General features: G+C 36.8%; 1 protein-coding gene across 1 annotated transcript in view; it reads right to left on the bottom strand.

The window, feature by feature from the left end:
• THADA (THADA armadillo repeat containing) overlaps positions 1–22,778 on the bottom strand; it is a 215,153-nt gene that overhangs the window by 128,279 nt on the left and 64,096 nt on the right. Inside the window, exons 3-23 of the mRNA XM_053972850.1 lie at positions 22,476–22,571; positions 21,085–21,179; positions 20,543–20,673; positions 19,640–19,788; positions 19,470–19,502; positions 18,872–18,924; positions 17,827–18,013; positions 17,069–17,163; positions 16,564–16,784; positions 14,912–15,603; positions 14,141–14,292; positions 13,844–13,999; positions 12,575–12,697; positions 11,547–11,670; positions 10,500–10,648; positions 9,441–9,651; positions 7,910–8,045; positions 7,419–7,555; positions 6,849–7,007; positions 5,552–5,709; positions 1,093–1,202 (exon numbers count right to left, since the gene is read on the bottom strand). Coding sequence (XP_053828825.1) covers positions 1,093–1,202; positions 5,552–5,709; positions 6,849–7,007; positions 7,419–7,555; positions 7,910–8,045; positions 9,441–9,651; positions 10,500–10,648; positions 11,547–11,670; positions 12,575–12,697; positions 13,844–13,999; positions 14,141–14,292; positions 14,912–15,603; positions 16,564–16,784; positions 17,069–17,163; positions 17,827–18,013; positions 18,872–18,924; positions 19,470–19,502; positions 19,640–19,788; positions 20,543–20,673; positions 21,085–21,179; positions 22,476–22,551 — 3,347 coding nt within the window. The 5' untranslated portion in view covers positions 22,552–22,571. The remainder of the gene's footprint in view (positions 1–1,092; positions 1,203–5,551; positions 5,710–6,848; positions 7,008–7,418; positions 7,556–7,909; positions 8,046–9,440; positions 9,652–10,499; positions 10,649–11,546; positions 11,671–12,574; positions 12,698–13,843; positions 14,000–14,140; positions 14,293–14,911; positions 15,604–16,563; positions 16,785–17,068; positions 17,164–17,826; positions 18,014–18,871; positions 18,925–19,469; positions 19,503–19,639; positions 19,789–20,542; positions 20,674–21,084; positions 21,180–22,475; positions 22,572–22,778) is intronic.

Consider the following 22,778-nt stretch of genomic DNA (forward strand, 5'->3'; position numbering starts at 1 on the left):
GAGAGAGAGATCACCAAGAGAATCATGGCATGCAGTATAACATCCCACTGGCACACAGAATCAACACCACCACGTGTCAAATACATTACTGTAGCAGTGCTGGTACATAGAGGCAGCAGCCTCACCCAGTATCCTGAAGCAGAGACCAAGCCTCAGCTCCGTTGGGAAAATTTTCTGAGGGGACACCCAGTGAACCTGATCAGCCAGCAGTCTGTACAAAAGCACCAGAACTGTTTCCAGTATGAAATAAAGAAGAAACAGATCTTTATTTCAAACTGGCTGACGTGGGGCAAAGGGGGAACATTGCTTACTTAACCTAGCATTGGTGTGAAAATACAGGTACTTCAAATTGAAAATCTGACTGGTCTTTCATATTAAAAAAAAGACCCCAACAACAAAAAAACCCACCAAACTCTACCTAGTCAGTAGAAATTTTAATTTGTCTTATTAAAACATGGATGGGATATAAACACTGTATACCACAAAGAAACATAACCAGCACTTGAAATCTGTAGTTAAGCATGTAAGGGAAATTCCAGTGATCTTGCCCAGACCTCAGGACAAATCTGTTCATTTAGTTCTTCTAGGAAACTATGAAGTTACAAGGGGAAAGAAAAAAGCCAGAGTGAATATCACACCCTGTGATGCACTGTCAGGTAGTCTTCCAAATGTCACAATAACCAGCTCCATGACAGGTAATAGAAGTTTCCAAGAAAATGTCCTGGCTAAAGCAAGAAGTCTGGTATACATTTTCATAAAGGACCAGAAAAGGGGAGTGAGATGGAAGAACTCTACTCTCCTACTTCCCAAGAGTTTTTAAGAGCTGCTCAGGAAACTAACATGCCAGAAATGAAGAAAAATGCAGCAAGCATTATATGTCTGTATCATTTTTCAATGCCTAAGCACCATCTCTTAACCATAAGTATTGTAGTCCAAGTCACAGACATCATGGAACTGTCATAATCATGCCTACATCAAACTTAAATAAAATCCACATGAAAGCAAGGATCTATCTGCACAGCCAGCTTCAGGGTCGATGCCAAAACTTGTTAAAACTTGTATTAAAAACATAGTAAGCTGCCCATCTTCTACCTGGAAAGCATTTCTGTAAGTTGCACAAAGCCAGCATATGCCAATTCAAATGCACCCCTGTGCCTTGATTGCAGCAGATGATGTTTAAAGTAATCACCAATATTTTTAACCTAAAAAAAGAAAGAAAAAGTTACTAAGCCATTTGTACATATTTTTTACATAACATTTATATATGCAAAATATTTTGCAGTTCAAAGCAACAATTCTCCCCCTGTCTCCCCCTGGTTGGAAGGGTCCCTGGTAAAGCAAAAAAAACAAGCAGGGGTGCTATAATAAACAACCACTTACTTTAATGATAATAAATACTATACTCTTTTTTTTTTTTTTTTTTTTTTTAGGTTAAGGGGGTAGGTCTATATTCTTTCAAAAAGTCCAAAAATATAAAGGATATGAAATTGGTTATTTGTCCATGATGGACATACTTAGATTTTAAGAGAAGAAAGGGACAACTCTAATTTTCAGGGGAAACAAATGCAGATTCCTTCTTGTTTGCCTACACTCTTGCCAAAACCCCAAAGAGAATGCCAACTACAGCACAACAGCAGAAAAAAAATTCTAAAAAATATTTAAGATATGAAATTCAAACTCCAAAAATTGTACCAAAGGGAAACAAATCTACTTTAGATTACATAATACATATAAATACAAATTTCTAACATTCCAAAATTCTGCATAATTGCTGTTGACCATTAGAAACAATTTTAAAATGAAGATGATGTTGCAATGTCAGCTATTTTTAAAAGCATTAAAATTGTAAATGTGATACCTAAACTTTCACTTGGTTATTTTCTAGAGCTCTATTACAACACAAAGCTTTTAAATCTGTTTGGAAGTTTACAGATCCACATAATCTCATTCCATGAAGGATAGGCTGTCTTGTTTGTTGGTTTTTTTCCTTCTGGCTCTCATCAACTTTCAAGTCCTAAACCAAACTTTCCACATAATTTATTTAAAATGCATAGCACATACTTAATACCCTTAGGCAAAATTCACTTCAGGAGTCTTTCCTAGAAGTTCTCCAGTAAAAGTTTCTTTAAACCTTTTATATAAAAATATGCATAAAATCACATCAAGTTGTTTATAAAGTTCTGCATGTTCTGTTACTCATACAATTATTCTAATACTTTAATAGTCTGACAAGTAATTAAGTTGTCAGGGAAGTTAATGTCATCTCTACCTTTATGGTTTTTCAACCTCCTGTTAAGTAATTTGTATCACCCAAGCAATGAGATTGCAATAATTAAAAAAAATAATAAAAAATCTGAGACCATCTACATATTTCCTCCAGCTAAAACTCACCTTATGTGAAACACACAATAATTTGAGATATTTGAGCTTAAAAAGTTATTTCTGAGTGGATTTTAAGGTAGTTTATGTAGCTACAGTGTTTCATTTCAGCTTTCTAGTCCAAAAAAGAGGAGTAACTGCCCTTTATACACAAGGAACTGACCCATGGATGGGGCAATTCTCCAGGTGTGTACACAAAACCAAATCAAGAAATCCATACACATGTAAACCAATTTACCAGCCTGTTCCAGCACCACACTTACGCTTCTAGAATTCACATAAATTTTTTTTGTCACATAAGTTTCAACTTTACTATTTATACTTCTGAGTTTCTTTTTCTTGCAACAGCCATGTTGACTAGAAGCTTGCATCAAACTCAACTCACAGGCTAGAAGCAGCACTACCATAACTCAGTTCTTAGTCAGAAATTTAGAATGTTAACAGGTGAACCTTACTAATTCAACAATCAACAATGTACAGGGCCACACTTGCTGCTGAGGGCAAGAATCTGGGTATTCAAGAGAAATTCTCTCAAAGATATTCCAGAAAATAAATACAGGCCATGGGACAACTCAGTCTTTATTTCTGCTGCCTGTTTCTTTTCACTGTGGTACACAGCTTTGGCAAGCTTATCTCCTAAAATTGTCTTAGAACTTCCCAGGTGAGATAAACAGAAGTTTGAGGAAGAGCTAAAAGTTCCTCTAGATTTGGAGCATTCATGATTTGCACGTCATATGACAAAAAAAAAAACCTACAGAATGTTCATTAGATGTTGTTCTGGTGGTTACATGATACTATTTATATTGATTTTCTTAACAGGCACAGTTCTGAGCCTGCGATCTCTGGACTTTAAGGATCAGATGGAAAATGAAAAGTAGAATATGCATTTGAATAAAGAGATTCCTCCAGATATACTCTGCACTACCTATGTCTATTATTTCTAAAGGCAAGGCCACCATGTAAAATAACAGATGTTTTGAAGACTGCCACGTAAACCCAACCTCCTACTCAAAAGACAAGGAGAGTGCAAATCTGTCCCAACTTCCTACAAAGAGCAATAACTTATCATGCAGGAGCTGCCTCCCTGCCAACCTGTCTCGCACAGGTACACAGCACAACAGGCAGCATTACAGCTGCAAAGGGTAGCCCCCCAGCAGCACACTGCCTGCCAGGAAGCAGTTCTGCTGTGCCATTTCCTAATGCACCCCAGCACTGTAAGACACTGTATTTCCATCTGCATGCTCCATTAAAAAAGCAGGTACAACCAATTAGAAGACTGTGAGCAAATTCAACACTCACTGTGATCTTTTGGGTGAATAAGTTATTCACCCAAGAGAGCATTGATCCCCTAAGGCACAATTTAATACACTTACTGACCTAGATGTGGAGCATGGTACAACAAGCAGATTTGCAACAGCATGACACACACTGGCCAAGAGATGCTACCAGATTTTTCTCAACAATTACTTAGCCTGGCTCAAGGCAAGCTGACCCAGGTTTCTCTCAAAGTCTTCCTTCTGTGTATTAAATCTCTTCCAATAGTTCCAAGATGAAGAAAAAGAATGGGCAACTTGAAATAAAAGTTCTACATGCATAAGATAACAAAATCCAATTTGTTTATCTGTCAACAGTGATAAGTGTTTAATAAGTCTGAAGCCCTAGCAGTTATGTCATTGACATTTTTTGTCATTTCTGATGAAACCCTCCTTTTTTTGTACAACACATGGTAATGACCCAAAGTTACAAAAAGTACAGAGAAATGCCTGCAGTTTTCTTTGTGTATTTCCTTGCAAGCCTGAGGAAAATCAGGATATCAGGATTTCAAACTGACTTCTCATCCATTAGCATTCTTCTTCTGTTTTACAGGAAGACATCTGAAGCATTAACAAGCTGAAGAGGCATCTATAGGGAAAGAAGGTATCTTTACAGAATCACAGAAAACCCTGAGCTGGAAGGGACCCACAAGATCATGGAAGTCCAACTCCTTCCTTAATAATGTATTATTTCTGAAAGAGCAATGTCTGCTTTCCAAAAACAGAGATGCTGCAGTTAGAAAGGACTCATTCTGAAACACCAATTCCTCTGACTTGGTGCAGATTAAGGAACATAATGGTGGAAATGCCTATCTGTTCTCTCATCTGCCCTCCAGACTCCAGCAACAATACAAGCACAGCTGTTAACCAGATGAAAACATGAGGACTGGAGACAACGCAAGAATAAAGACATCAACACTATTTCCATGGCACCACAACATTAGATAAGAAATAAAATCTGGAGTATATAATACTATTTATTATTTTAAAATGTGAAGTTCTAACACCTAAGGAAAAAGTAACTGTTTTCTGCTGGAAAGAAAAAAGTTTAAAAAGTAGTTGGCCTTTCACATTTCAGTCTTCTATGCAAACTGGTTTTGTTGAAACATATGTAAATGAAAAGGTCATCAATTAAAACAGAAATTTAATAAACTCAAAATATTTCCCAAATAAATGCCTGTGGTAATCTAATTTCTTCTAAACACTGAACTCAACGTTCTGCAAGAGACCCAGATGGCATATTAACATTTCTGATCTCTCATATTAAAAAAATCAGAGGAAAAAGATACAATCACATTACATACAAATTATTCATAACAACGGATAGAGGGAAGACAAGACTAGTCAGCATGTTTGACTTTCAGAACTCTTGACTCTGATGCTAATTAAGGAAGAGCTTTAAGCAGAATCCCAATATGCAGAGTTCAAAACGACACAAAAGAGACTTTGAACATGAAGTCAGTTTAGAAGATTTTTAGCAATTGAATTAGTGATCAATATATCCTGAGAGAGAGACAACAGGAGGGTGACAGGCAGGCATTGGTATCCCTAAACACATCACAGATCTCATAAACAACCCAATACAATTAGAATGAATGAGGTTTTTAGTAATGTATAACCACTTCTTCATTTATCTGTTTTTACAGATATCACTGGATCTGAATACCACTGGATCAAAACAGGACTGATAACCAAGTATAACAAAGAAAACCCTTACACCATGGCAATTAAAAGAAATTTGAAACCCACTTTTCCCAAAGAGAACACAGATTTAAGAAAAAAAAATTCTGAAAACTGCCTTTGCCTCACCACCACCCAAGAAAAAATTGCAGGTCTTATTATAAAAATTATTTCCCTACCTGTTCTACAGTAATCAACCCCTCTGAAGGTTCAGATGTAGTCTGTGAAGGCAAAAGTTTACACAGTGTCCCTAAGAGCAGAGATACTTCCTTCATGCTTCTCCAGCAACATACAAGAACCATTTGAGCTGTGACATCACACGATTGCCTGTCTTTGCCTTAAAAACAAAAAGACAACAAATGCAATAGTGTAACTCAGGGTTCTCAGATGTAGGTGTGTAATTTAAACTTCACTTAGCCTGTCTTACAAAACACAATTAACTATGAAAGAAATTCTAAACTTGCCTGCCCAAAAGATAACTTAATCTTGTTGACCCTAATTGCCTGCTCAACAGTTGCTTTAATTTCTTGCACTTGGAAAAAGCAGTAGTATAAATATTTTACCAGAGAAGTGCCGTTTTAAAGAGTAGAGGTCTTTCGGTCACAATTCCTATTTACTCGCACACCGAGCAACAGAAAACTGTGCACCTTCGTAGGCAGGCATTCATTCCCAACAGAAACCTGTGCACCTTCGTAGGCAGGCATTCATTCCCGCATCCATCGCTCCCCGGCGCCTCCCAGAGGGAAGAAGCGTTTGTGACGCGCCGCCGCCACCCGGTGGCCACTGCGGCACTTGCACGTGTTTATCCCTTCTCGTGAAAGAAAACATGCGGCCCCACCATACTATTTCAAACGTACGGAAAAGTAACCGGAGAAAGGAAGTTCAAAAGCTTGCATAAACTATTAAATTTTTAAATGTACGGATATTCTATAAATTTATTCTGGCCTACATTAAAGATGCAAAAGTTTACAATTTCTTTAGCATTGTAAGGTTCCGTTTCATAAATGTTATTCATTAAAAGACACAAATACTACCTAACATTTTACCACTAGAATCTTTCAAGCTGGAGTTTCTGCTTATGTAATTTCATGCAACAAGTTGTATTGCATGAACATAGTCTCCACTAGCCTCATGTACACTGGAGAGGAAAATCACAATAACACTTCTCAACAAGAAATACATTAGAAGCATTGCTTGATAGAAAAGGTGTTCAAGATTACCTGGCCAGTACAGTTAAGGCAACAGAGTCTAGGCTAATATCAAAATAACTGATTTTCACTTGTGTCTTAAGAGAGATTAACCACAATCTCCCAGAAGCACAGTGAATTAGTCTTTAAAGCCATGTCCATGGATAACTAGCTTCTGACAGGTAAGAACTGAAACATTACACAAGCAATTTCTAACTGATCATCCACATAAAATAATGCCTCTATAAAAAATACCTTGATTTAATTACTTATATAGCCTTGGATTTACCTCTCATTTCCATGCAAATATTTTTCGTTGGCCTCTGGTCAGCCAGCTTTTCAGATTCTTCTTTGCAGCGTTCTTTCAGAATTTTTGCTTGCATAAAATAATCATTTGTGTCCTGTGGCTGTATCTCATGCAGAATCATCTGCAGGCGACCTGCACTCTCTGTATATTAAACAAGAGGAATATTTAAGATAGTTTTGTCTTCTACTTCCATTTCTTTATACTGACATAATTCATTTTGGGTGTATAGGTACAAAAGAAAGCTCTAAGTATTAAAAAAAAACCCATAAGGTTCTATGGTGATTAGAACAATCAAGGAAAAAACCCTGATTTTACAGTCCCCTGTTTTGAAAGAGCTGGAACAATACAGTCTGCAAATGTTTGTGGGTTTTCCAGTGCAGAAGTCAAGAAAAAATTATCAGAAATTAGATGAATGACCAAAAATTATGACATAAAATGAGAAGCTGAAAGGGAGGGGTGCTCAGTCTAGTTCTGAATGACTACAAGACAAAGAGACCTTCAAGAGCATCAGATTTGAAAATAATTCTTTTGGGATTCTGTTTGGTTCTTTACCTGGATCACTGTCCATTGGAATAAGACCCTCTGGTGATGAGCTCTGTACTACTGGTGATACTACAGCAGAGAGGCTATATGACATCAGAATGAGCCTGGTCACTATTTCCTTCCATTCAGACACCAGTGCCAAGTTACTTAAGAAAAAAAGAATCAAAATCCAAAACACAATATGGATTAAAATAATTTTATATTTAAGAATCAAAATTACAAACAATTCTGCAACAATATTTATGAAAACTATAAATAGGGTAGAGACTGAAAAGTCTTAAGGCTGAGTTTAACATATACAAAGGAAGTATCAAGTACTGCAGCAGCCAGCAAGAGTTCTAAAAGCCACAGGTACTGGATTTCCTTGTAAATAATACTGCATGATTTCCTGTTCTCCTTAACAGCTCTTCCACTGCATTTTAACATGGAGTTACGACTTTCCATTTAGTATGTTTTGCTTAAAATATGGAGTTACACCTTATTTAGTATGTTTTACTTACTTGAAAGGTAATTGCTGCAAAGCCCCAGTTATACAGTGCACTCTCCCATACATGGGGAATGATGCTGCTGCTTGAAGCAGAGACTTCTTGGCTTGGAATATTTCTTCTTCAACATTCACCAACAAAAGCTTGATAACTAAAATATTTTAAAGCACGGATTTAAATTGAACATTCATATACTGATTTTCTAAGAAATAAATCTGCTTTCAGAAACAGGAATAAAACCTGTGTACACAACAATTCAATGGAATATACACAGCAATTTCCTTTATTATACTTTTCCCTCTTTTGTCATTGAAATATATGTTACCATTGATTTTCAGTCACCTAAACTCCAACAATATTTGTTAGTCAATTTTATTTGTCTCTGAACCAAATGGCAGCTGTGAAAAGCTACATCCTATGCTTAGGGATAATCACACAGCTCATGATGAAGTCACAAGGAGTTAACTACTCTATACTGCACGTCAGACTTCACCCTTACAGGCACATTAATACAATGATGAGTGCAGCAGAATATTAAAGATCAAAAATTCACGATTATACATTTGAACTTTGTTTTCCACTAAACAACCTGACCAATTTTCAAGGATATATGTGCCTATTTTAGTTCTATTTGTATCTTGTGACATCTCAGTGTCAGAATTGTAACAAATTACAGATCCTGTCAAAGAACCATGGATCACCACCAGCAGCAGATGCCCCAGAGCAATGAGACATAAGGTTACCCACACATTTTCTTCACTCATGGCAACCACAACCATGTCTCAAAATTGTTATTTCACTGTGTATCAAGAAAGAATTAACAGGCATCTGTAGAGAAGCCAAGAATAGCACAAAAAAAAAGTATAGAATAGTGAGTTTACTGCAAATTATATAAAATGTCTTATTAAAAAAAGATGAACTTAAGTATTTTAGTTTCACTGAAGATTACTTAAGGTAGAGAAAGCCTGGTTAACAAATTTACCAAACCTGCCAGATGTAAAGCCCCGTCATCTTTCATCCAGGGGCACTAAACCAAACAAAAATATTCTGTATGTCAACAATAAATATTCTGTATGTCTCATTACTGTGGATGTGTATTCAGAGGACTGCAAATCACACAGAAAAATGGGGCCAAGTGAACAGAGCTCCAAGGGGCAGCGTTGCAAACATAGAGTACTGAAACAAAGATGGACTAACTACAGCTGCCTTCCCCCTGTGTGAGTGAGCTCTTAGGGGAAGCAGAGGGTTCTTCCCTGCCCTTTATGCATTCAGCTTCACCAGGCTCACTGCTTGGGCCTCCATAGCACTTTCAAATGTCACTGGTCAAAATAATGACAAAAGCCATCTTATAGAATATTCAACAGCCTCAACACGAACAGGACTAGAATAAGATCTTAGTAAAGAACATAGCTTCTTATCAGCAAAATATAATATACTTAAAATCCTATTAGAAATAAGCATCTCTTACTAAGCCTCCTACCAAAAGCCTTATTGAAAAGCAGCACACTTTCAACAAATATAAAAAAACTTTCCCCCAAAATCTTACCTGCCAAAGTGTTTTTCTCCACTGTACTCACTGATGTGATTTCATCGATCTGGGGGTCATGCTCAAGACACTTTCCTAAACAAATGTGCTGCAGTCCTTTGTGATATACTAAAAAGTTCAACAAATATGAAGCAGTGACACAATCGTATGGCTTGGTGCTTGTGCTAAGATCAATTGCTGCTTGGAATAGAAGATCTAGATTTTCAGAACCCTGAAAAAAAAAAACAAAGCAGTAATATTTCTCATTTAATTGAGCTTCCAGATTGATTTAATTAAGCTTCTTACCACCCTGGAATCTGAGACCCTGCTTTTAATTAAGTTTGCTGGTACATATTTCTTCTGAAATACTTATTTTGTGCACTGATGGCCTAACACTAACATGCATGTGCATGTATTTAGCAAGGATACAATTACATAGACATTGAGGATGGGGACAGCCATTTACAAAGCAGTATTCAATTACACTGCACCTCACAGGAAATTTTCTTTTCAAGCTAATGTGTTTTAACTGCTAATGGACATTAAAGAGAAGCACAGTTTACTAGGTAGCAATATTTGTTCATCTGTACTAATGAATTTTAAAATAAATTTTCATCAAGTTACTATAGACAAATCAGTATCAATTCAAAGGGCAAAATTTGTGAGAAATCAAAAAAGAAAAAAACAATCAGATAATGAAACCTGAGATCAATTAGAAAGGAAAGGAAACAGGGAGCTGAATTTCCTAAAGGTACAAGAGTAACCAAGTCAAAATGACTCAATCATTTACAAAGAGAAGTCACAGCTAAACCAAGGGTTTGCATTAACTATTTCTCTGATAGTTCATAGTCATACCCAATGAATTTCCCAAACTCCTTTGTCCATTAGTGAAACAAGCCTCCTTAGGTAAGGGCAGAAGCTGTATAGAAATATACAGAAGGTGTTAGTGATGAACACTACTGCAGGCAACTTGGACTGACTTCTAAGGTTCAGGATTCCTGCTCTGTTCCTAACACAAGCACCTGGTATACTACAAAACATTCCACAAAATTACTCCCTCTGAACTCTTCAAGTTCATACCTGTAAATTCAATGCAACATCACGTAGTTTCATCAGAAGTCTAAACGCCAGAATTTTTACTTCCTCAAAAGTACTGGCAAAACACTGGATCAAAGTTTGGACACGAGCAGAATCAATCTCCTGATCCAACTGGAAAACTTGTGCCTGGCCTATTCAAAGAAATTAATGCCTTAGATAGTTGTGCTGTAACTCTTTCCAGAATAAGCACTCTCTTCACATTCTACTTTGCTATACTAAAATAAGCATTAAATTTTACCCAAATTATTATTTTAATATTTCTCTTAATAGGTCTTAAAATAACGTATTTCCCATCGTAAGGAATAAAAAAGGCTTACCTTATTTTAAAAAATTACTCTTAGTAATACTCTTAGAAAATAACTTACAACCAAAAACAGAATCCCATTTACTCCCTTCAAATGAAGGATTAAAAAAAAAATCTTTATTTAATTTTGTTTAAAAACTCTTTTCCTGTAAGTATGCAATATTAGAAAATAATTCCTTTCAAAGAAGAGGTTGAAAGCTTCAGTATGTTTTGGCACTTGGCGTTTTCAGTTATTTTATCACAGGAATAATCCTTTAAAATGTAAGCCATTACAATTTCTTTTGGTTTAATTTAGATATAAATGAGTTGTAAATTCTGGCAACTTGACTTAATGCTGTAAAGAAGGCAGAAATTTGAGGATGTAAACAACTGCACCATAATACAGCACAGAACACAACAGCTGAATTGCCTTTATAGAAGTATTGACCAATTTATAAAATGCTCAGCTGCTATTATAAACAGCTGAGGATAACCTATTAAAAAAAAAAGCAGTAATACATAATAATAACATTAATTTGTTCATTTATCCAGAGGTTTTGAGAAATTATTTAGCAAGACGGCAATTTTATTTCCTCTCAAAATCAACTTCAATCTTAGACAACTAATTTCTTTAAAGAAAGAATACCCTTTTACTTTGACAGAAACTGACTAGCCAGCATAAAAGACACTTCTGCAATACCTCCCCTTCCTACAGTCTATTAAAGTCTATAAATTAGACTTCTTACCTTTTGGAACAGAAAATATTTCTGCTATTGATTCCAAAATACTTAGTGCACAAAACCTGGTTGGGTGTGATGAGCCAGGAAACAATACCTCAAAAAGTCTGGCACATACAGATGACATGAAATCCTGAGGAAAAAAAAAAAAAATCACAAGAAAAAAATTAAGACCCCGTACTTGCTGCCTGACAAACAAAAGCCTAAGTAACTGAACTCGGGACATTCTGCTTTACCCCAAAAATTATGACCTTACAGTGTATTTTGGAAAAACAGGAGGCCAACTTTCGCAGTTTCTTTTTTATTAGAGTTCAGTGAAGGCTGGACAATCATTTGGGTTTTTAAATACAACAGTTTCCTTTCCCCAGGCCCACAAAAAGACACCCATTGTATCTAATCCTGAAAATTAGCTGACCAAGAACAGCAGAACTCAAGGAACAGATTGACACAAAGATACTGATGATGTGAGCCTTTAAATAGGATAAAAGGGACAAATACAAAAGAAGTCTTCATGCTAAAGCTCTTGTCATTCATTCTCTCACTCACTGATTATTCTGGAGACCTAGAAAAAGACTGAAGCTCAACTGATCGCTATTTTAAGTCCAAGTAACACATATGATTTAAGGCTCGCTACTAAATGGCCAACACATGACAGGACATTTACCCTTTTTTGTTGTTTTTTTGGCTTGAGGGTACAACTCCAGCCACTCCTCACTTACTGCTGTTTCAATGCACAGAGCAACCCCTCATGAAATAACCTTTATTGGTTCAAACAAAATTTATCTTAAAGACACCTTCCAAATACCAACGGGCATTCAGTTCATCAACAACAGCATATTTTGTCAAAATAAACTTGCACTAGTACATCGAAGTGGACAAGCTCCCCAGCACTGTTTGACTTTACAAGCTTTTTCCTTCTGCACTGCACAATTGCCTAACACACACAGAGCCTAACTTACCCAGTGGTGCTCAGCAACAATGAACTCTCAGAAATGCTATACCACCTCTATTACCTGCATCTCTAGCAGTCTACTTACTTTGTATTGCTGCAAAATCCTCAAAGGAGGCATTTTAGTTGACTTCTCAACTAACTCTTGCTTGGTTTTATTTTGCTCCAATTTATAAAGTACTTGAGAACTTTCTTGTATCCTGCAAAATAACTTTTAAAACAAGAGAAAAAAATAGGTAAGACAAGAATCATTAACAGTGAAATAAGGCAAAGGCAGATTTTCAGCTTATTTTCTAAATACACTGCAGGTAATTTTTAGGAAGTTTGCATACAGCATAACACAGAACAGATCCTTCCCTCTCCACTCCAAACCCAAGGTTTTGCTTCCCACCTCTCATGACTGATTTCTTCTCTCGTCCTTCTACTACATCTCCAAAACCTTCTTCCACCTCCCTCCTTAAATTCATGCCAAGCCTTCTCCTCCTACCTCATTTTCTGTGGAAGTGTGTACATCTATTAAAAAAATTCAATGCAAATCATTTCTACAGTCTCAGTGTCTCTTAGAGTTTGACTCACGTCAGAAGTGCTTCCTCCACCTCCTTTACTACCCATAAGCAGTATTTCCTTTCTTATCACACTCTCATCTAGCACGACTTTTCCATCTCATGCTCCTCAGTCTGCACCAGGTAAGAAAAAGATGGGATTTCTTTTTTGTTTTTGCCAAACTGACTCCCTCATTTTTCCCCCTTCTCAAGTTAATTCTTTTCTCCTTCCACACTGCCTTCTTTTGCCATAAACATCTTCCAAGATGTTCTTTATACATACATGGTTCCTCATTTTATCCATGAGCTACATGTGACTTTGGCAACTTCCACCAGATGGAGAGACTCATTCCCTGCAGCCTGTAATGGCACAGCCACATCATACTGAATATCCTCCTACTTTGTTTTCCAGATCAGGTTTCTGAGGGTGATGAAGTGACTGAATTTGCCGAGGTGTCCTTACAAGTCCATGTAAGCACAGCTTTAGGCCCCAGCAAAGGCAACACAAGGTTCATTAGTGACTCCAGGGCACATTGCTTTACTATTGGCAAAGTGTGCAGGTGCTGGCAGGTCAAGCAACACCCACCACCACCCATGAAGTTACCCCGCCTCTGCCACTTCATATTTTGTTTAAGCCATCCTTGCCTGTGATGACTTAACACCATTCAGTTGGGTAATACATAAAGCATACTCCTGGTCTTAGAGCTTTTACTCTTTCCAAAGAGCAACTTCACAACGTAGTTATTATTTCTTTTAAAATGGTGTTATAACTAACATAAGAGGCACATCAGACATTGCTCATAGTTTGAAATTACCTTTCTCAGCAGAGAAACGATCTGTTGCCGTACAGAAGGAGATTGGTTGTTCAAGTTGTACATCATAAAAAATTGAATTAGTTGCATTTCTTCCAGAGACACAATTTCTGTAGTACGATGGGTTTCACAAAGTAAACCTAAAGCATCAATGCAAACCTGAAAGATATTTAAAAGTTCACCACGAAAGAGTTACTGACATCTATAATGACACCTTTGTTTTAATGCAACACTAACACAGTAATCAGGATCAAAGCAATTATTCTAATTTAAAGGATACATAAATGGTTGTCCCTTTACCTGGCTGTGCTGATGAACTAGACCCTGTTTAATACACTCAGTGGATACAAGACCACTGCTTATGATATTTGAAAGTTCCAGGTGTCCATGGGCCCTGGCTGTTCTCAAGCATGCCATTAATGCTCCAAGAGCTCCTCTAGTACTGCAAGAGCCTAAAGAAAATGAAAACCAGTAATAATCACTGTTTGATTAATACAAGCAATGTACTATTTGCAGTGCTTGTCAGAAACTCCCAATACTTTCAACACATGACCCCCTACCTTTTATTTCTACTCCATAGATCCCAAAAGACAGTGCTGCTATAGATTAAACTAGTTCTAAATCACCTGGTTCCCATAAAGCTTTATCTCAAATGTGTCATATGAAAAAAAGACCTTGTGAGGTCTCACAAGCCAATATTTTAGAGTCACACTAAATTACTTCAAAACAAGAGAATAATAAGTCTTGTATCCACATATTTACAAGAAGAAACAATCTGTTATTGGACACACCCAGGTAAGAAATAGAAGAAAATTAGTAGTAGAAAATACAGAAATTTAACAAACCCTGGTAAAGAGAACCATAGGGCACCCACAGAAGGATTTTGCTCATGACACGAAGACACACTTATAATTATTATGACTTTCACCTTGAAATAATAATAGCAACAATAAGCATCTGGAATTTTTCTCCTAAATTAATTTTAACAATAATAATAGACCAGAAATCACATGGTTAAGATTACTTTTTTTAATCCAATCGCAATTACAAATACAAAGTTTATTTTCTTACCCAGATTAGCATCTGCAGAGGCCTGAAGAATTCTTATCATGTAGCTCAGACTGTCAGGGTTACATTTGAGCAATTTTGGTAAATAGTAATCTATTATATAAGTAGTTTGGTCATGGTTCCCTTCACACAGTATTACCAGAAGAGGAGAAACCCAGATGTTGTGCCACTGGTCAATCCAGGTGCCTTCCTGAAAACTCAAAGTAAAATGGGCCTTGTGATTTGTAAACATGGTTTCCAGAAGATCACTAGCATAAGGTGCAAGAGACTGATCACTCATTACATCCAGGATTTGCACTGGAATTGTTCTGTCCAACTGCAGTATATTTTCAGTGCCCACACACTCCACCAGACAGCCAAGAGAAGCATATTTCCCTTTTACATGCCAATCCAAGCTCAGTAAATGCTTTATCAGCCTTGCAAAGAACGGGTCTGATTTTCCATTGGATCCAGCAATAGTAGTTTGGTGTATCTGAAGAAGATTCTTGAAAATCAATTTGGTTTGGTGTCTGATGGCATCCAGAGGATGGTCCCAGTGTGTATAAATGTATTCCAGCAGCTTCCCAATTATATCAGAGTTCCCATTAAGTCTGATTTTTAGATCTGGAGAGGCTGAAACAAGGGCAGCCAGTGCTGAATTAGTCCAAATAGCAAGGATTCTAGACAAAGATGTTGCCACACTGGATTCTTTTAACCTTTTAAAAAGAAGAAACAAAAATTTTCATTACCTTCATTTATCAGTATTTAAAAAAAACCCCTATTTTGTATTTCAGAATAACTATTCATCACATTAATTTACCTTACATGAAAACAGATTAGGAGACTCAACCCATTCATGGAGGAAAAGGAATGAACACAGAAGTGATCAACTGGATGTTGCCAAGTACATGCTTCGTTACTTGACGTGCTATTAAGTGGTTGCAGCTAAACTCCCTAACAATGGGGAAAAAAACCATACTAGCCCCACAACAATAAAACAAAAAAATTACTATGAACCTACTAACATTTGAGCAGCATTATGTTGTTGCATGCTTTTTGAAAATGTAAGGAAAACTTTTCATTGCCATATAAAACCATCAAAACTGAGTATCCTATGTGCAAAAACAAGATCATGAAATTGATCTCCAAGGCACAATCAAAAGCTGAACTGAATACACATTTTAATCTCCAATCCAATAGTGCTGGTGGGCCCTTAGATGCAGGCAGCCAGAAAAAAAACAACTAAAACTCATCTTACTTCAAGTATTCCACTCACTGGCACACTTTGCTTTCCTCTGAACTTTCAGGAGGAGAGGACGTGATGTCCTGAAACTGAAGTTTATCTGTCTACATATACATAAGAACCGATACTGACACACCTTACCATAAAGGAATTGATAATTTTTTCCCATTCATGTCAGAAAACAAAATTTTAGCATGCAAGAAAAAACCTGAAACTTAGGACTATATATTCAACATCATTATATTTTTCAAATTTACAGAGTTTTTATGAATATATTAAAAAGATTGCATGATCTGTGGCAAAACCTAGTATCATTACACTGAAAACATCAGAGCTATTCCACCAGGATCACAGAGGTCATGCAAAAATAGAATTAAAAAGATAAACCTCTTCTCCCAAACATGAAACAACACAGATTAAAGCACAAACTTACTCTGAACTCAAAGACAACAAGACTGATGCAATATCTAATAATAGTTTCTCTCCATTTTCACCCATGCTGCCATTTTTCCAATCCAGCATAGCCAGTGCTCCATGGCAAAGGAAGAGCAGGACTGAGTCTGGGAGTTCTGCCGTGCACAGAACCCCACAGTTCCTCATGAACCACACTGGCACACCTGAGTGTTCCACTGTCCCACGGAGCAAGTCACTGATCTGGAACACCAAAAGCACACCCATTACAGCACATCAGAAAACCTGTTTTGTGCATAGCTTAGAAGATCTGAAGAGATTTCTTGTAAATAGTGTTTGTCAAATTCAAAACTCAAGTCTTATTACTTCATATAGCAAGGAGAGAAAAAAAGATTAAACTCCAGCTAAGGACTAATAGAGAGGCTGCCAAGCCCTGGTATCTGCATCAGCAAAGCCTCCAGACAACACTGATAGCACAGGGTAACAACATCATGATACTGCAATCTTCAGCCAAGAAATACACTTACCAACAAAGGTAATTCCTCAACTGGTTCATACATAGATCTGGTAAAGAGAATAACAGCCAGTCCTGAGGTAGTCTGAACAGTCTGCAGGAGAGTTGCTACACAGCAGAGATATTTTACATTAGAATGCAGCAAACACTGCATACTAGAACTATGTGGCAAAATTATAAAATATGACACTGAATTTTGCTAGACTACTTGTAGTTAGTTGTATCATCACAAATCTGTAGTGTCCACCTGGATAGCAAATAATAATAATTTTATCCTCCAGTGTAGTAAGAAACCACTAATCTTTAACAGAAGAAAATACAGGACTGCCCACTAAGGCAAGGAGGGCTGTAGCAGAGACTACTGACATGTTCAATTCTACTACATAAAAACATCTTATGAACAGAAAACACTATCAGTTGTGGTGTGCCCATAAATAGTTCTGACAGTGTATTTCATAGAGTTGTAGATATTTCTGGTAGGCACAGACATTTGGTGTGCCTCAAAAGTTCTCAAAAGCATTTCTGTTAGTTTTTGAATTATTAATAACAGCATTAATCTTGGTATTTGTAGTGGGACAAGTTAAACCGTACACTCTAAAACTGTGATCTACGAGTCATAGCTCACCAAAAACCAACTACTGCTCCCACTCCCATTAATCTCAGTAGCTCTGTTTCCATGCAAGCTAAACTAAGTTTTTACATGTACAGGTTATTTACTACAAAGACAACAATTTAATAAAAATATTAAGGTCTGAATGTTACTAAACTTACCATCAATTAGGAAGTTTGTGCAACTTTTCAGTAAACTACACATACTTTGCCAAACAAAAGATTCACTGTATTTCCAAAGACTTCCCTGGATATTTTCTTGCAATTTCTGTATAAGCATCATTGAAACTTTAATGGCTATCAGTAAATCGTGCATCAGCTGAGCCTGAACAATACGATTTCCATGATTCTTTCTGTGGAACAAAAAAGAGACAAGCAAGCACACAAAAAACAAATTAAAACCATTCTTCATCATCCCCAGAAAACCACATTCTGCCAACTTCAAACAGAATTAATGGTAAAAACTAATGTATTGCTTGAGTTGATCAAATATGCAACTACAGGAAAACAAGAAGCAGACTCAAGGGTAGTTTGTTAAAATGAAGTTAACAAACAAAAATGACAAATTCTGCTACATTTTCTGCAGGTTCCTGTGACAAACTTTCATTTGCATGATTCTGCCTGAGCAGAGCTGAACTTTTCCAGAAACTTTCCAAAAAGGCCAAGAGAATGCAGTGCTGTTCTTCTCTGATTTTTCAAGTAGTTCCTCCATGTATGAAGGACATTTCTATGATTTGATTTTCTTCTAACATTAAGGCAGAAAATATCTAAACTTTCACTAAAACACTTCATTAAATACCCTTCTCCTCTCAGTTCAGAATGAGAGACCACAATGAAGCCACCTCACTTAATGAAATGCTGGAAAATGTCAAGTATATCAATACTGAATTGAACACTCATGGAACATGAAAGAGTTTTACTCTACCTGAATTTTACATCTATTAATTACACTCTTTAGCCACAATTCAGATAGCAAAATCTTAACTCAAAGGCTTCCCATAGTAGCAGCTCTAACAGTATCAGTGCCTTACCTCTCTTATCATATTGCCACAAAATAATCAGTTTTTATTTAAAATCTGCATCACTGTAAAATTATATTTCTATATTTCATCAATGCATGGCTACCAAAGTAATATTTTAAACCAAACCAAATTATCTTGCAAGACTGAAATAAAACCAAATAAAATAGAGCTTCTATTGAATTCACTTGCCTGTTTTCTTCCTGTATGTCAAGCAGCAACTTCTGCAGAAACTGAAGAACTAGTGAAAATAATTATGGTATAAATTTACTTACAAGAGAAATAGAACAGAAAATTTCCAACAAAGCAATCACATATACATCTCAATACATCACACATACCCAGCTACAATGAATAGTTACCCGTACAGTGGTGATTCTTCCATTCCACCAACAAATTAAACTGGTATTTCAGTATAGACAAACACAAGCAATGCTAAAACAAAATCTCAAACTGTTTTGCAACAGCCTGCTACAAAACAACTTTCCAACCCACTTGGTCTAATCCTGTGAGATACTGACTCTCCCTACCACAATTGCTCACTGGTACTCAGATTTGTATCAGGGTTGCCCAGTAAAACAAAAGTGATCCCTGGAAATTAAAGGTATAAATCAAAGTCTGGTCTTTCACAAAAAACTACCATGTAAGGATAGTAGTTTATTGAACATTAACCAGGAGGAAATCAGATCTGATAGGTCTTCATGCCTACTTCATGTCACTTCTCCACATATACCCCTCCCCCAGTAACCTGCAGTGAAGCATATTTTACTAAAAATGCAACTTTACCTTCTTCAAACAGGTTCTTAATACAGGCTCTACCTAGAGGAAAGAAAATACATTTTAAGTACTGAGTACTAGCCAGCACTATCTATTTTACATAACTGCAAACATTACTATCAGGTGTGGCAACCACTGCTGAGCAAGTTTAACCAGAAGAACATTCGATGTCACTGTACCTAAGCTGAAGTCCTCCATACAGGAAGCAAGGTTGTCCAGCACTTTTCTGTACAAATACACATCTGTGGTTTTCAGTTCTTCCTGAAGGCAGCACACAAAGCTTTGCACAGCTGGCACCATCAAATGTCCAGGAAGACTGTTCAGTGAACTGCAACATGAACAAACAGCACATTTAGTTTGGTTTTCCCAAGGTGTTCTAACATCCACTGCACCAAAATCCATGTCAGCTAAAACTCCAATACAGATGTTTCTTCCTGCATGAAAACATCATCTGTTTTAAAATTAACATGCACATTCTCAGTTTGCAGCTAGAAAACCTGTCAGAGGGGTGCACAGCTTTGGGGTGGCTGCAACCAAATCCAGGATGGAAGCCGTGCATCTCAGCGGGACAGTGAATGTTTTCAGACAAAGCAAGGAGGGCAGCTCAGCACCAGATCTTAAAAAATGCTAAGGCTATAAAAAAATTCACTAAAGAAATACAGCAATAATTGTGCAATTAAAAAAAAATAATAGCTATAAAAATAGGCACAAGAAACCACAATTTAGTTAGGATTCCTCTGAGCCATCTTCTCTTGACAAAGCTGAGATTTTGTGTTTTACATTTCTATTCTAACACTGGATTTTAAAGTTCAAACTGCTAATTACTGCTGTCTTCCCAATAATGAAATAGGCCAAAACAATGCTTCACTTTGAAGTGATTTATCCAATGATATGTTATTTATAATTAAGATTTTTAACTTAGAAAGAAAAACAGTACATATACACATATTAAGTACTGCAAATTTTCAGTAATTAAGTTACAGCAATTTATAGAGAATGACAAATTATTGACTTTGAGATAAGGAAAACAAAAACAAAAAAAAAAAAAAAAAAAAAAAAAGGCTAACTACTGAATCTTTTACCTTGCTAATACCTTCTTCAAAGGATTCTTTGCACCCAGTGAAAAATAAATCTCTCCCAAAACATCCAAACAAGCTTTAACCATGGGATCACCTGCAGAGTTCTCATCCATCTGCTTCACCAATGGCACAATCTATAACCAAAAGAACACACAATGAACAAAAAACTCTGGATATATCATTTTTAACAGTGGCAGACTTCCCTCTCATCCAAGCACATGGCACAAAACTGTCTCCTCTTCACCATTTCCCCTTGAGTTTCAAGTTCAAATAATGTTCCAAGAACACCTCTAAAAACAACAAAAGAAATGCACACAAAATAGTAAACTTGGTGTCATTTGCCTTCCACCATTTTCAGTAACTGTGGCCCTTGCTAATTAAGTACTTGAACTACATTTCTACCTGATGCATGTGCAACTGCTTTTTCTGTGTTTCCAGGAACGTACAAAACATTAGAAGCTTATTTTAGAGCTGTATTTGCATTAAAAGTGCACAGGACATGCTCTCAGTTACCAAAAGCCACACTAACAACAGTGAAACGGTACCTGTTTAATACACTGGATCTGCTGGATGCCATTTCTCAGCTGTGCACAGTGCAGAAGCAGAGATGCCAGATTTTGCTCTTCAGCCTTTGAAAAGCCTACATTTGGAAGATGAGGGTCTTTTTATAAAGTAATTACAATAAGCAATACAAATAAGATATAATTTCTAAGAAGAAGAAATGACTGCTTGATTCTTAGGGGGTTTTCCAGTTCCAATAAACCCATTGGTGCCACAAACCCTTAAGTCGCCTAACACCTTAATACTTTTTTTTCCCCTAACAAATGTAAAAAAATCAGTTTCACTGAAGCATAAGAGTAATGGACCTCTGGGGGTCATCCAGTCCAAGCCCACTGCTCAAATACGGTCACCTGGAGCTGGCTGCCCAGGACCATGGCCAGGTGGCTTTGGAATACCTCCAAGGCTGGAGACTCCCCAACTTCCCTATTGAAGCTGTGCCCATCCTCAGTCACCCTCACATTAAAAAAGTGTTTCCCTTCACATTAAAAAGATGTTTAGAGAGGATCTTTAGTGTTTCAGTTTGTGCCCATGCCTTCCTGTCCTATCACTATTCAGCACTGAAAAAAATGCTGGCTCTGTCTCCCATATGTCCTCCATTCAAGTATTTTTTACACATTGCTAAGATCCCCCTGAGCCTTCTCTTCACCAGGCCCAAGAGTCCCAGCTCTCTTAGCCCTTCCTCATAGGAGGTATGCTCCAGGCCCTTCATCATCTTAACCCTTAGCTGGAGTCTCTCCAACATGTGCATATTACTCTTGTACTGGGGAGCCAAGAACTGGATGCAGCAATCCAGGTGGGACCTCACCAGTGCTCCCTCATAATAACTTGTATTACTTCGTTTTGGGGTTTTTACAGTAAATATCACTGGAAGTCTGTCTCATCAAACAAACAAAAAAAATCCCCACAATAGAAAGCACCATTTGAACAGTAGCTTTAAAACAAATTAACTACACAAAACACAAAGACTGGAAAAGCAACCTCCAGAGAACCCTTCCAACCTCAATCATTCTATGACTCTTGGAAATTCAGTGTTATCCCACATATTCAAGCTAGCATATTGGATATTACTGAATTACAGGCCTGCCAGTAGGAATACAAATAGGACCTTCTGCTACCTTCCCACCTCAGATAAATCCAAGTAAAGAGTTTTCAAATCAAAGCCACAATGCTCTAAACGGTTTTTTTTTTACTCTGCCAGGTAAGAAATCATTGTCATTACAAAATAAAAACAAACCACAGCAGAACAAACACATCTACAGCTCACTAAACAAAACCACTAGAAATAAAACATAACAAGCAAAAAAACAGATCAATTTCGGTAACTACTTGAAGGCAAGAGAAGTCAAACATTAGTTCAGAAAAACACCCTACTTACTCTTTAGTTTTTCCAGCTGATGATGATCAAGAAATAATGCATCCACCTGAATTTCCTTCTTCTTCTTTAAAACCATTTTAGTTGATTTAGAAATGCCTGCTTAAAAAAACAAATAACAAACAAAACCAAAAATCAAAACAACAGGTCACGTGGTTTTAAAAACATAATTACAAACATTTCCTACAATAATGGTCTTTTCATTGTCCTACTGTCTTGAAATGTTTGTTGCGTTATCTGTGCAATTTTTCTCAAGGAAATAGCTCTCTTAAACAATTTCAGCTATTTCCAGCATTTCATCCAAAA

Source organism: Vidua macroura, chromosome 3 (genome assembly GCF_024509145.1).
Source record: "Vidua macroura isolate BioBank_ID:100142 chromosome 3, ASM2450914v1, whole genome shotgun sequence".
Classification (NCBI taxonomy): Eukaryota; Metazoa; Chordata; class Aves; order Passeriformes; family Viduidae; genus Vidua; species Vidua macroura.